Genomic DNA, 15,381 nt, shown 5'->3' with positions numbered 1-15,381 from the left:
AACCCGGGAGGCGGAGCTTGCAGTGAGCCGAGATCGCGCCACTGCACTCCAGCCTGGGCGACAGAGCGAGACTCCGTCTCAAAAAAAAAAAAAAAAAAAAATTAAATAAAATAATTGTCCTCAAGTGTAGAGATCTTTACACAGAAAAGGTTTTTTGAATTCCTACCCTGACTAAAAACAAAACAAACAAACAAAAAAGGCTTAAGCCAAACCAAGTGGTCCTATAAGGAATAATTCCTGATATGGAAAATTATTTAACAGTGGAATGGATAATCCAAGCCAGCTGGGCAATTCTTTCTCCAGCCTTAAATGATAGATTTTTATTTTTTCTGGGAAGGCTTTGGTGTAGTCGTTTACCTTCAGGAGTGGTGCCAGCAGCTCGCGGGCAGGACAGCAAGAACTTTAGTGAAGGAGTGCCCAGAATCTTTCCTTCACCATTTCTTGCTCAGCCACAGTGTTCCGTCAAGAATATTCAGTTAGCTCTGATGATCTCTTTGAGTCAAGGGGTTCTGGCTATATCTCGGTGTGAAAACAGGAACAAAACTCCCTGTGCACTGTACATGCCATTGAGATACCTACCTTCCACTTTGGAGACAAAGCCCAGACTCCGCTTAAGGTCAGAGCAGATGGAGTGGAGACACCATCGGAATTTTGCATCGCAGCGATATTTGTTGGCACCACACGTGTCATAGCAGACGTCCAGCTGGTTGCAGCACTTGGTCATTGCTGGAATGCCCAAGTCCATCTGGGGAAAAGGGAAGGAAGGGAAAAGAAGGGGAAGAAATGCCACGTTTAGACTAAGGACCTCAGGCAACCTTGCCCACCTTGTTATTAACTAGGTGGTTCTCACATTTCTATTGCATATCCCGATCAATTCAGAAACACGAATGACTCAGTAAAATGCCAACAGTCACAGGATTACAAATTTTCACTGTTACTTAGTTATTAGTTCAATAAGCGATTCTGGCCCATTTTTCACCTTTTTTTTTTAAGATGTTAGTAATTTTACAATTCAGAGGCAGCTTACAGTAATGAAAACAGGGACCAGAAGGGTAGTCAAGAGAGCAGAGCCACAGGGCCTCTAATTTAATTAACACTTAACATTCCCATGTGAGATTTTGTGTGAGCAAAGGATTCTGCGCCTAAGAAGTATAAAAAAATTCAGCCTCAGTTCATCAAGAGATCACCAGCATCCCAGACAGCACGATTTTAAGGGTGTGTGTGTGTGAGTGTGTGTGGATGTGTTGGAAAGTAGAGTGGGTACAGAACTCCTGATCACAAGAGGGCTGTAGTTAAACCACAACATCTCACACACACCCATGCTTACTAAGCATCCTATAAACAACTGTAAATGTAGTGGCATAAACTGTGTAACTAAGTTCATAAAATGCCACATGTGTCTGGGTGTGGTGGCTCACGACTGTAATCCCAGTCACCTTTGGGATGCCGAGGTGGGTGGATCACTTGAGGTCAGGAGTTCGAGACCACTCTGGCCAACATGGTGAAACCCCATTTCTACCAAAAATACAAAAATTAGCTGGGCATGGGGTATGCTGGTGTGTTTGCAGATTTCTATGATGTCAGCACTCCAAACATAGCCAGTTTGGCACTACTAACATGAAGTCAGCTGCTTGCAAAAGTCATGACGATATGTAACAATCAGCTCTCACTGGCCAGCACCAGCTGGCTCCGGCACATCACTGGAATGGTCCACTAATTTCAATAAGTCAAACCTGTCAGATCTATCTCAAATTAAGTTATGTCGTGATGTCCTAAGTCTCAGCTGACATTTTCAGTGGTGATTTCAAAGTTCTGATCCACTACGAAGGGTTTATCTGAGGGACAGCTGTCCCTGGGAAAAGGAAATCACATATCTTCTTTGAAAATTCTCTCCCTCATATCCAATTTAAAATACTTAATTGTATTGCTCAACTTTTTTCCAGAAACAATCACTTCCATCAAGGATAACTCTAGGATTGCTCTCAGTCAGAACCAATCAACCAAGAAGGTAATGCTGGTGGTACATACACTTTCTGGTACCTTGAGACCCAGGAAATAGGAGCCACAGCCGTTGGGCTCTTGGGGCTTGTAGCCAGGTCTGGGCATCGGTGCCTTTCCTTGCAGGAGGAAGAAAGGAAAGCAAGAAGAAATATTTAGAAATCAAGCATTTGGGAACATTCATCAAATGAAAATTTTCTAAACGCATATTTCACTTTTTCTTTAAAAGTCACTGTTCCTCACATCCAAATCAGATGATGATGATGATGATGTCACAGAAGAATAATGACTTTCAGACGACTTTGACTTTTTCTCCTAATCTCAAAAAATCTCATGAGCTTTTTTTTTTTTTTTTTTGAGACAAGTTCTCTCTCTGTCACCCAGGCTGGAGTACAGTGGTGTGATCTTGGCTTACTGCAACCTCTGCCTCCTGAGTTCAAGCAATTCTCCTGCCTCAGCCTCCCAAGTAGCTGGGATTACAGACATGTGCCACCATGCCCAGCTAATTTTTGTAATTTTAGAAGAGACAGGGTTTCACCATGTTGGCCAGGTTGGTCTTGAACTCCTGACCTCAAGTGATCCACCTGCCTCGGCCTCCCAAAGTGCTGGGATTACAGGCGTGAGCCACCGCCCCCAGTGAGCACTTATTTACTGACATTTCTAATGTTTTTTAAATGCATAACCTTGAAGATAAGGGCCATGACAAAACCCAACTAAAGCTCAAGTTTCCTCATTCCTTAACCACTGCAAGACCATATACCACTCAAAGAACAAGCAGAACACAACTTGATCATACACTTAAGGAATCGGAATTGTAACAACACCACAAAAGGGTTTTAACTTGCAGGAAATTCAAGCAAGATTCCATAAACCTAGAGCATGATTGAGCAAAGAGCAAAGAAATCACCCTGATGTGATAACTTAGGCATTTATTTCATAGAAGTAAGCAGAAATGATCTGAACAGCTTTGAATTTCTGTTTTTTATGATCTTTCAAATGTGTAGAGAGAAGCTTTATCAGTTATATCAACAGCAGTGCCCACAGGTAAAGATAACCTTGACCTGAGATGACCTCAGGACAGCCATCTGCAGTGGGTATTTTATCCCATTATCCAGATAAGAAACTCAGGCTAAGAAGTTGCATGACTTGCCTAACATCATAGAACAAGTGGGGGAAATAGGATATAAAGTCAGATTTCCTGTTTGTCTCCAAAACCCATGCTCCTTCACCACATCTCTGCCTCTTTTTAGGAGATACAAGACCTTAGAGTAAGGCATAAGACTCTTTCTTTCTTTCTTTCTCTTTCTTTCTTTCTTTCTTTCTTTCTTTCTTTCTTTCTTTCTTTCTTTCTTTCTTTCTTTCCTTTCTTTCTTTCTTTTCTTTCTTTCTTTCCTTTCTTTCTTTCTTTCCTTTCTTTCTTTATTTTCTTTCTTTCTTTCTTTTCTTTCTTTTTCTTTTCTTTCTTTTCCTTTCTTTCTCTTTCTTTTTCTTTCTTTTCCTTTCTTTTTCTTTCTTTCTTTTCTTTCTTCTCTTTCTTTTCCTTTCTTTTTCTTTCTATTTCTTTTTCTTTCCTTTCCTCTTTTTCTTTCTCTTTCTTTTCTTTCTTTTTCTTTCTTTCTCTTTCTTTCTTTTCTTTCTTTTCCTTTCTTTATTTCTTTTTCTTTCTCTCTCTCTCTCTCTTTCTTTCTTCTTCCTTCTTCTTCTCCTCCTCCTCCTTCTCCTTCCTTCCTTTTCTTCTTCTGCTTCTTTTTTCTTTTCTTTCTTTCGTTCATTCATTCATTCATTCTTTCTTTCCTTCCTTCCTTCCTTCAATATTCTCCTACCAGGTATTTATTTTTAATTATTTCGTATTATGAAATATTCCAAAACTGTTGAAAAGTCAGAGAAACAAACAACTCGTACCAAATGCACAAACATAATAAATGTTAACATTTGCCAAACTTGCTATAATTTTTTTTTTTTTTTAATTAAATGTGACAGTTAAAGTACAGGTCAGGGTGCTGTTGAAGCCTCTTTGCACTCATCATTCTGTTTTAACTTTTAGACACTAAGTTTATGTTTTAAAGCCCTCACTTTGTATCATTCTGCAAAATTGTCTTGATTATGCTTGGACCTTTACTCTCACAAAGAATTTTGCAATTTTTTTGAATTTGTAGAACCAACTTAGTAAATTCTACAAGAAAGATGGTCAAGAGTTTTATTGAAAAATCCATTGAATGTATAGATTTGGAGACAGCTGCCTTTCTTAGGATACTCAGTCTTCCCAAGTATAGACACGGTATAGTTCTCTGTTTACTTATGTCTTCCTGTATGTCAGTCAACAGAGCACTGCAGTTTTCTCCATATGTGTATTATACTTTCTATATACCTATATTATTCAGATCCTTAAACAAGATGGAATATCTCATAAAAATCCGGAGCTAAGACTCATGCCTCTGGTATAGTAAATCGGCACTTTCCTGGAACCCAGGCTGCTTCCAGCTTTCTACTCTACCAGCTCTAGAGTGTAGCCCTGGCTCTCATGGTCTAAGATGGCGCTTCAGCCAATATCCATATTACCTGTAACAGGACGGGGGGAGTTGGAAGCGTCCAGCCCCTCTCTTCAGTAAACACACTCCAGAATGTTATACCCGTCACTTCCTCATACTTCCCTCTGGCCAGACCTTAATCAAATGGCAAAATCTGGTTGCAAAGGTGGGCTAGAAAATGAAGTGGGCAGCCCACTTCATTTAGCCCAGCTAAAACGTGGAAGGAGGGGCTTGATACTGTAGAAAAGAGGAAGAATGGACATTAGGGGACACTAAACAGTTTCTGCCACACTTTGGGTATTTGTTGCTGTGATACATGTGGTTATAACATTGTGGTCCAAGATGACTTCCAATGATCCCCACCTCCTGGTATTCACCTCCTTGTATATAGTCCCAGGAGTGGTCTGTGTGACCAAGAGAACACTGCAGATGTGGAGGTGTGCTCCTCCTAAGACTAAGCTATAAAAGACCACAATTTCTGTCTTGGACTCTCTTACTCTCCCTCTCTCACCGTTCACTCTAGGGGAAGTTATGTCATGAACAGTCCCATGGAAAGACCCATCTGGCAAAGAACTAAAACCTCCTGCCAATAGCCACATGAATTTAACAAGAGATCCTCCAGCCCCAGCTGAATCTCCAGAGATGGCAGCATCAGCTGGGCAACATGACCTCAACCTTATGAGAAACTGAGCCAGAATTGCCCAGCAAAGCCACTCCAGGATCCCTGACCCTTAGCAACTGTGTGATATAATCTTTACTACTGTAAGCTGCTAAGTTTTGAGGTACCTTGTTGCTCAATAATATATAACTGTTTCAGTTGCCATTACGATTTTTTTTTTTTTTTTTTTTTTTTTTTTTGAGACGGAATCTCACTCTGTCGCCCAGGCTGGAGTGCAGTGGTGCAATCTTGGCTCACTGCAGTCTCTGCCTCCCAAGTTCAAGCGATTCTTCCGCCTCAGCCTCCTGAGTAGCTGGGGTTACAGGTGCACACCATCACACCCAGCTACTTTTTGTATTTTTAGTAGAGATGGGGTTTCACTATGTTGGCCAGGCTGGTCTCGAACTCCTGGCCTCAAGTGATCCACCCACCTTGGCCTCCCAAAGTGCTGGGATTACAGGTGTGAGCCACCTTGCCTGGCCTGCCATTATGATTTTAATCTCTTTGTTATATTTTTTTCTATGACAGCTTTATTGAGCTATAATTCATATATCATATACATTCACTCATTTAATGTGTACAATTCAATGGTTTTGGCATATCCACATAGTTGTCCAGTCAACACCATAATCTAATTTTAGAACATTATAATCTCAAAAAGAAACCCTGTACCCATTAGTCACCACTCCCATCTCCCTACCTCCCTGCCCTAGGCAACTCCTTCACATGAATTAAATCATACGACAGGTGGCCTTTAGTGTCTGGCTTCTTTCACTTAGCATAATGTTTTCTGGTTTCATACATGTTGTAGTATGTATCAGTACTTAAGTTCTTTTTATTGCTAGAAAAACCTTCCATCGTATAGGCATACCATATTTTGTTTACCCATTCATCGGTTAATAGACATTTGCACTGTTTTCACCCTTTAGCTATTATGAATAATACTGCTACTAATATTTGTAAACAGGTTTTTGTATGGACATGTGTTTCATTTCTCCATAAGAATAGGATTGCTGGGTCATATAGTAACTCTGTTGAACATTTTAAGGAATTGCCACACTGTTTTCCAAAGTGACTGTACCACATTCCCACCAGCAATGCATGAGGGTTCCAGTTTCTCCACATCCTCAATAACACTAGCTATTGTCTGTCTTTTTTATTGTAGCCATCCTGGCGGGAGCGAGGTGGTATTTCACGGTAGTTTTGATTTGCATTTCTCTAATGATTATGTTGAGTATCTTTTTATGTGCTTATTGGCCATTCATATAAATTCTTTTGGAAAATGTCTTTTTAAAGCCTCTACCCACTATATAATTGAGTTATTTATCTTTTTACTGTTGAGTTGTGTTCTTTATGTATTTTGGAAGCAAGTGCCTTGTCAAATATGCAAATATTTTCTCCCATTCTTTGGGATGTCTTTTCACTTTTTTGATGGTGTAACTATTTATTTGTTTTTTCTTCTTCTTCCTCTTCTTTTTTAAGAGATGGGGTCTCGCTGTGTCACCCAGGTTGGAGTGCAGTGGCACAATCATAGCTCACTGCAGCTTCAAGCTCCCTGGTTCAAGTGATCCTCCTGCCTCAGCTGTCCACGTAGCTATGACTGCAGGTGCATGCCATCGTGCATGGCTAACTCGTAAATTTTTTTATAGAGATGGGGTCTTGCTATGTTGCCCAGGCTGGTCTTAAACTCCTAGGCACAAGCAGCTCTCCAACCTCAGCTTAATGAGCTGCTAGAATTTCACGCGTGAGCCACTGTGCCCTGCCTCTTTTCATTTTCTTTTTTTCTTTTATTTTTTGAGACAAGGTCTCTCACTCTGTCACCCAGGCTGGAGTGCAGTGGTGTGATCTTGGCACACTACAGCCTCGATCTCCCAGGCCCAAGCAAGCCTCCCACCTCAGCCTCCCTAGTAGCTGGGACTATAAGTGCTATCCCTGCACCTGACTAATTTTTGTATTTTTTTTGTGGAGATGGGGTTTTGCTATGTTGCCCAAGCTAGTCTTGAATTCCCAGACTGAAGCTATCCACCCATCTTGGCTTTCCAAAGGGCTGAGACTATAGGCATGAGCCACAGCACCCAGCCTTCTTTTTCTTATTGAGGTGAAATTCAGATAACATAAAATTAACCATCTTAAAGTGTGCAATTAAATATATTCACAATATTGTACAACCATCACCTTTATCTAGTTCAAAAACATTTTCATCACCCCCAAGGTAGACCTTGTGCCCATTCAGCAGTCATTCCCTGTCTCAGGCAGTTTGGATGCTATAACAAAAATACCATAGACTGGATGGCTTACACAGCAGAAATTTATTCCTCACAGTGCTGAAGGCTGGAAATTCCAAGATCAGGATGCCAGTGCATTCCATGTCTGGTGAGGGCCTTCTTCCTGGCTTGCAGATGGCCTTGTCTTCTCTTCTTTCTCTTTCTCTTCTTACGAGGACACTAGTCTCATTATGGTGGCCCCACATTCAAGACAGCATCTCAGCTCACTGCAACCTCCGCCTCCTGGGTTCAAGCCATTCTCCTGCCTCAGCCTCCAGAGTAGCTGGGATTACAGGTGCCTGCCACCACGCCTGGCTAAGTTTTTGTATTTTTAGTAGAGACAGGGTTTCGCCATGTTGTCCAGGCTAGTCTTGAACGCCTGACCTTAAGTGATCTGCCCTCCTCGGCCTCCCAAAGTGCCAAAGTTACAGGCGTGAGCCACCGCGCCTAGCCAGCGAATGAAACATCTTTTTCACAATTTTGCTGAAAAGGACATTCACTACAGACTTGGCTCGGTTTATTGGGTTACCCTCTGCCTTTTTGCCCTTGATAACTCACAGAAGATAAAACTCTGCTATTCCAGTTTGAAATATACCGGAATGGAATTCCTATCCAGCCTGCAGCTGATGATGGTTATTTTTATTTTATTTAATGTTTTATGTTAACTGCAGAAATTCTGTTTAGAAATGAAGCTGAAAGTATAAGTTCTAAGACAAAAGGTAATGGTTTCAGTCTAGGCAGAAACAGAAATCATTCAAGGATACCATATCCTCAAATTATCGTTTGAGGAGCTTATGGTTGATGTTTTAAGTCTAGGCATTAATAATGTATCATAGCCACAGATGTTTTATTTTCTGGCTGGAGCTGTTTATAGGAGTGAGAGGCCGACAACTTGATCCTGTTCAAATTCTTAGTATTCATAAAAAAAGTTTTATTGGAACACAGCCGCACTCATGATTTAGTTATGGCTGCTTTCACAGAAAAAAAACTCAGCAGTATACTGTTCTAATCTTGATGTGAGGATGGTTTTCTAATCAAGACATAAAATTCAGAAGCCATAAAGAAAGAGACTGACAGATTTGATCTTATAAAACTGAAAAGCTTCTGAATAAAGTGAAATACCATAAAAGTCTTAAAAGACAAACTGGAGGGAGATTGAGAAGAGTTAGCCAAGAATCCAAGAGCTCTGCCTGCCAGTGGTGGACACTGCCTCCTGAGCCCACCCTTTTATCTCTGTCACTGGAAAGAGCAGCACAAACTTTCAGGGCTTTGTGTCCCAGGGCAAGAGTTTTGCCTTCCCGGGAGGGTGCGTCCATCCTCTCCACCCAGCTGGTTCCCCGGGAGGTGCTAGCAGGGAGTGAGTACACTTTATTGAAAGGTACATCTGCAGCAAACCACTGTGGCACACATTTACCTGTGTAACCAAACTGCACATCCTGCACATGTACCCCAGAACTTAAAAATCAACATTAAAAAAAGGATTAACATTTATATTTCCAAAAGAAATTCACGGGAGTGATTTTTTCCTCTCTGGCAGCAATAGTTCTTATCACTCTTCTTTTAAATTTTGCCACTCTGTTGGCTAAAAGTGGCATCTCATTGTTACTTTAATTTGTAGGCCCCTGATCAATACTGAATTCAACCATATTATTTGTATGCAAACCATTTAGTTTTTCTTTTCTGTCAATTGCCTATTTCCATTCTTTGCTCATTTTTCTTTTAGACCTTTCGCCTATTTCTTCACAGTTCGTAAGAACCTTTTTGTAGTATACATATTATGTCTTTGTCATTTGTTTTACGATTTTCCACTTAATAGTATGATTTTTCTATTAATGTTGTATTGTTATAAAGAACAGATAATGATACCAAATGAATAATAAGAGTATTTACTAAACTATTATAGGCATGGCTTCATCAACAACCCCGACTAGCTGTCTCAAACGTGAGAAAAAATAATTTCCAGGTGGGGAGCGGTGGCTCCCACCTGTAATCCCAGCACTGTAGGAAGCCCAGCAGGGGGATCACCTGAGGTCATGAGTTCGAGACCAGCCTGGCCAACGTGGTGAAAGCCCGTCACTACTAAAAATACAAAGTAGCTGGGCGTGGTGGCGCATGCCTGTAATCCCAGCTACACCAGGAGGCTGAGGCAGGAGAATCACTTGAACCCAGAAGGTGGAGACTGCAGAGAGCCGAGATGGTGCCACTGCAATCCAGCCTGGGTGACAGAGGGAGACTCCATCTCAAGAAAAACAAAATTCCAGAAAAAAAAAAGAAAGAAAAGTATGTCTTCCTTCCACCCAGAAACACTCAGATGCAACATGACTAATACATCAACGGAACACAGCAGGACAGAGGCAATTCTCCTAAAGAGAAGAACTCTGTATTTCAGTTGCAAAAACAGATTAAGTTACTACAAAAGGTAGGGTGACCAACTTGTCCTGGTTTGCCTGGTACCATCCCAGTGTTAGTACTGAAAGTCCCGCATCCCAGGAGCATCTCCCCTACTCCCTGAGTCCCCAGCATACTAGGAGGTCAGTCACCCAAAAACAAAAATAATCTGTTTGCCTCTAAGCCAGTGGCTGTTTTCTTTTTTTGGGCTCTGGATCCCCTGGAGAATCTGATGAAGTCTGTGAGTTATTTCCCTGGAAAAAGATACAAACTCACAGGTTTATAAAATTTTGCTGTAAAACGTCAGATAAAAATTCTCTTTAAAAAATAGACCGATATTTATTTTTATTTATTTATTTGTTTATTTTTGAAACTTAATCTCGCTCTGTTGCCCAGGCTGGAGTGCAATGGTGTGATCTCGGCTCACTGCAACCTCCACCTCCCGGGTTCAAGTGATTCTCCTGCCTCAGCCTCCCAAGTAGCTAGAATTACAGGTCGCGCCACCACACCCAGCTAATTTTTGTATTTTTAGTACAGATGGGGTTTCACCATGTTGGCCAGGCTGGTCTCAAACTCCTGACTTCAAATGATCCAACTGCCTCAGCCTCCCAAAGTGCTGGGATTACAATAGACTGATGGTTAAAGAAACTTTTAAGATACTTTTACTCTTGGAACTAAATCCAGGAAGAAATTCATTTTCAGGATCTTTTATTAAAGTGTGAAAGCGTGAACAGCATCATCATAGAAACTCTGCTCCATTGACCCAGCTCCAGAGACCTTCGTGAGGCAGATAACTCTCCAGTCATTGTTCCCTCGAGGGACTTCTTCCAGAAGCTGAGAGGCTGTTGTCCAGCCACTGGGATTTCTGGGATTTTTCATTTTTATGTTGAAAGAGAACTGGAAGAATCTGAATGCAATTAACCTGTTCACTAGACTGTCTTTCTCATAACGTTTATAAAATTTGTTTGGTACCTACCATGCTCTCTATATACTACTGATTCTTTATGTATATTATCTTTAATTCTCACAACACCTTTGCAAGGTGGGTATTAGTAACACTATTTTTACATATTTGAGGAAACTAAGGTTGAGAGAGTCAGATAACTCACCCAAGGTCACCAGCAATGGGATATTTTCCCCTAAATTCAAATCCATGATTTTTCCATTACCATGCTTATTTCTCAAAGTCTGGTTCAAAGACTACCCATTAAAAGTGCAGTTCCAGCCGGGCGAGGTGGCTCACATCTGTAATCCCAGCACTTTGGGAGGCCGAGGGGGGCGGATCACGAGATCAGGAGATGGAGACCATCCCAGCTCACAATGAAACTCCGTCTCTACTAAAAATACAAAACATTAGCTGGGCGTGGTGATGGTGCATTCCAGCCTGGGTGATAGAGTGAGACTCTGTCTCAAAAAAAAAAAAAAAAAAGGGCAGTTCCAAGGTCCCTCCACAGGCCTACTGCATCAGAATCTCTGGAGGTAGAAAAGGGTATCTACATTTTGGAAACAATTCTCAAGGAAATCTTGTTTGCATTGGTACAGAGTCTTTTTTTTTTTTTTTTTTTTTTTTTCCAGATGGAGTCTCGCTCTGTTGCCCAGGCTGGAGTACAGTGGCGCAATCTCAGCTCACTGCAAGCTCCACCTAGCGGGTTCACACCATTCTTCTGCCTCAGCCTCCCGAGTAGCTGGGACTACAGGCGCCCGCCACCACACCCGGCTATTTTTTTTTTTTGTATTTTTAGTAGAGACACGGTTTCACCATGTTAGCCAGGATGGTCTCGATCTCTTGACCTCGTGATCTGCCTACCTTGGCCTCCCAAAGTGCTGGCATTACAGGCTTGAGCCACCGCGCCCGGCTGGTACAGACTCCTTAATGACAGCTGTGCTAGGTATGCCATTGACACACGCTGGATCTTATCATATTTATAGCCCACTTGTTTGACAAGTACAGATTTTGTGTGTTGGCACGAGAACAAATTACTTTAGATACGAGAAGCACGGAAAACAATGTTGACATGCTATCGTGGGCTACCAGGATACATACACAGTTTTATCTGCCTGCATAATTTAACCTGTGGGCTGAAGTTCTCTAAGAATGACGTCATAGAATGGCATTCCTTTACCTCGGCTGTGCTTTGCAATCACCTGGGAAAAACGTTAAACTACTGATGTCTGGGACCAACCCACAGAAATTTTGATTTAATTGATTTGGTGCCAGGTGTTGTTAAAGCCCCTCAGGTGATCTGAAGTGTACCCAAGTTAGAAAGCCGCTGTTTTAAATAGTAGTTAGTACCTATCGAAGGTAAAATCTGGCTGGCGCTGTGGCTCACGCCTATAATCCCAGCAATTTGGGAGGCCAAGTTGGGAGGATTGCTGGAACCCCGGAGCTGGACACCAGCCTGGATAAGATGGTGAGACTCCCTTCTCTACAAAAAGTTACAACATTATCTGGGCATGGTGGCGCATACTTGTAGCCCAAGCTAACTGAGAGGCTGAGGCAGGAGGATCTCCTAAGCCCAGAAACTCTTACTAATCAGAAACACCTGGAGTGGGGCCCGGCGACCTATTTAAATCAGCCCTCCAGGGGCTTCAATGCACAGGCGAGTTTGAGAATCACTACTTAAAAAACAAGCACGGTGCATGAGAGCTGTGTCACACAGCAAACTACAAAAGCGCAGACTCGTTAGTAGGCGTTGTCTGTTCCAAAGATTGCTCGATTCACAATCAATTTGAGAAGATATTTTGTACTCTTGGGCACAGCCGACAGGTTTTTGGCTCCACTGGGTTCCAAGGTAAGGAGGCGTAGTCCCCTATTTTTCTAAGTGTTTTTCAGGCCTCTCATTGAGCAGGCCGTTTTACACAAAGTGAGAAGAGTTATTTGCCTTCCTCTTCTCTCTATTTACTCTTCCCATCCCCCACCAGTTGCTGCTGGCGTCCACCCTGCCGAGCCAGAGGCTCTGCAACTAAAATTTGCTGAAGTCTTTTAATGCTGTTTTGCTAGAGAAGGAAGAAGAGGGTTTGGTTCTTGATTTCTTAATAAAAATTCCTGCTGTTACCTATTTGCTGAACCACAGATATTAGTCTTGTGTTGCCTTTAGGAAGGAAAACACCTGTGTTGATTCCAATGTCTGAAGTGAGTCAACCCCTCCCCTGCCCCATCTGTGCAAACAAGGTGAGCATAATCCAGTGGCAAGGCCTCTGCATTGGTCTAACTGCCTTGGCCAAATACACGGTTTCAGGGCCAGGTGGGTCCTAACAGACCAGGCATTTTTCTCTGTGAAGCTTTCACAAAGAAGCTGTAGCATAGATGGTTAAACCATAGATTCTAACTATAGATGGTTAAACCATCTATTCTGCAAAACTTTGGGTCCTGATGCAATGATTAACCATTACCTCCTAGTCACTGTTAGTGTATAAGGAAGTGATTTTCCCCACTCAAAAACGAATAGAGAGACTTATGGGGTGAGTCCGGGAAGTTTGTAGTTTTTTTGTGCATCTCTTGAAAGCGGACTTTTTCTCTGTTATTTGGAGAAAATATTTCTCAAATATTTTTTCCTGTTAGGCTAAACTGACCATTTTCATTTCTAATCCCATGATGCGATAGTTGACAAACCATAAAACTAATGCTACCCATGACCTGAGACTGTGCATGCTTTCATGCGCATTGGCAATTACAAGGTGCTACCCAGCTTCAGGGCCTGGGGCTCCACATTTTGCTCCCATTACATTAATTTCCAGGGCCCAGTGAAGGAAGCACTGGTGCCAGGGACTCCGTGCCGGCAGTCAGGTGTGCACCGTAGCTCCTGTGTACCCCAGTCCTACTCAGGCAAGGTAGGGGAAGTGCTCCTGCCAGCTCACAATTCTACATCTGGCGCCAAGCCCAGAGGACAGCCCTTGGGATCCCTGGTGAGCCACGAACCCTTCCTCTCCACAGCAGGCCTGCCATTGCCTAGGCCGCAGGCAGGGACAGCTCCCCTGGGAAAGTCCAGCAAATTGATGGCAGTCAGGGACCGAGAGCTGGGAGGACGGTGTGAACTGCAGCAGCGGGGAGGGACAATTTGTTTTCAAGCTGAGCACAGAGCAACTGAAGAGGCGGTTTTGCCCCGTGGCAGAATTTCCTCTGCATGTTCAGCTTCAGTTTTCATCCCTGGGAACTCCTCACAGAGACCTCTCACACCCACCCTCCTTCTTCCCACCCCAGGTACCCTTTTCCTAAGAACAGCCTCACAACAAACTCATAAAATGGCCCAAGGAAGGTTACCCAGATACAATACAGGAAGCTCAGTGAAATGTGAGTTTGAGATAACGAAGAATTTGTCAGGATAAGTATGTTCCAGATATTTCACTGGATATACTTATACTAATGACTTATTTGTTGTTCATTTGGATTTCACATTTCACTGGGTGTCCTACATTTTTATCTGCTAAATCTGGCAGCTCTAAATGGTTAACAGGAAAAAGTCCAAGACAGATCGTAGCCTCTCTGGGGCTGCCCATGGGTCCACCAGTGACAGTTTTCACAGAAAGAGAAAACGCACACTCACCATATCGGCACCTGTACTGACAGACTCCATTCTTCCCTCCCAGCAGCTCCAGAAAAGAATCAAAGTAGCTGTTGACAGATTCAAAGCTTCCCCGGAGGTGCCGAAGGCCCCAGTCTGAATAGGACTCCTCCGTATCAGGGCTCGTGTCACTCTGAGCCAGGCCAACCCCAAGGCTGAGCCACAAAACCAAGAAGCCACTGGCCAGCTTCATCCTGCAGCCAGGTAGGTACTGGGTTCTCTCCTCAAACCCCAGCCAGTGTCCCAGAAGTCCAGGGACAAACCCCCTACCCAGATGTCAGGCAGGACTGGGAAAGGGATTATCTGGAACATTCAATCTGTCTGTTCCCCAGAGGTGGACTTTAAACATAGCTACGGAGGTTGGGATGAGATCAGGGCAATTAGAAAGAGGGCAAAGGTTAGGGAGTGGGAGGGCCAGGGAGAGAGAACACTTCAAAGTGGATTCTGCCACCCTGGAGGAGGGAGATGTTGACCAACTTCGAGGACGCAGAAACGGTGAAGCATTCGGAGTTCTACCCCCACCAGCTTGTTAACCTATTGATCAGTTACAAGTATGGCTCTTCAGGGCCAGCCTCTTGGTAAAAGAGCTTGCCTGAAGGTCCTAGCCGCACCCCTCAGCCAGCTACCTACACAGTCTCCAAGGAGAGTCAGGAGGATGTGTAAAGGGCTCAGGAAAACCCCAGTGATAGGGATTAATAGTCACTTTACCAAGGGTCACAATATTGTCAGAGTTTGTACCAAGTGTGTGTGAAGTAGAAGTTCAGATGTGAGACCCCAGCTTCTGCTTTGGAACCCACATGGCTCTCAGACTCATAAATCCTCTAATTTGGCAGAGCTCCCAGATGCAGCCATCTGAGTGCAGAGACAGTTTTGCTTCTATTTACAGCAGTGTCTCTGTTTACACTCAGCAGTACTGAATCGTAAGACAAGATCTACAGATGGCCCAAGGACGATTCTGGGGGCACTCTGCTCTCCTGCTGGTG

General features: G+C 43.0%; 1 protein-coding gene across 3 annotated transcripts in view; it reads right to left on the bottom strand.

Moving 5' to 3' along the window:
- The window catches only part of PLA2G12B (phospholipase A2 group XIIB), a 28,496-nt gene extending 13,784 nt beyond the window's left edge, over nt 1-14,712 (bottom strand). For 2 of the 3 annotated variants that reach the window (XM_007963091.3, XM_007963092.3), the window contains exons 1-3: nt 14,381-14,712; nt 2,029-2,117; nt 580-745 (exon numbers count right to left, since the gene is read on the bottom strand). In XM_007963091.3, coding sequence (XP_007961282.1) covers nt 580-745; nt 2,029-2,117; nt 14,381-14,591 — 466 coding nt within the window. In that variant the 5' untranslated portion in view covers nt 14,592-14,712. The remainder of the gene's footprint in view (nt 1-579; nt 746-2,028; nt 2,118-14,380) is intronic. The other variant, XM_038009069.2, reaches the window with a different exon arrangement.
- Between the last annotated feature and the right edge of the window lie 669 nt (nt 14,713-15,381).

The sequence above is a fragment of the Chlorocebus sabaeus genome, chromosome 9, assembly GCF_047675955.1.
Source record: "Chlorocebus sabaeus isolate Y175 chromosome 9, mChlSab1.0.hap1, whole genome shotgun sequence".
In the NCBI taxonomy this organism is placed as follows: Eukaryota; Metazoa; Chordata; class Mammalia; order Primates; family Cercopithecidae; genus Chlorocebus; species Chlorocebus sabaeus.
This window is presented reverse-complemented; position numbering and strand designations above follow the sequence as displayed.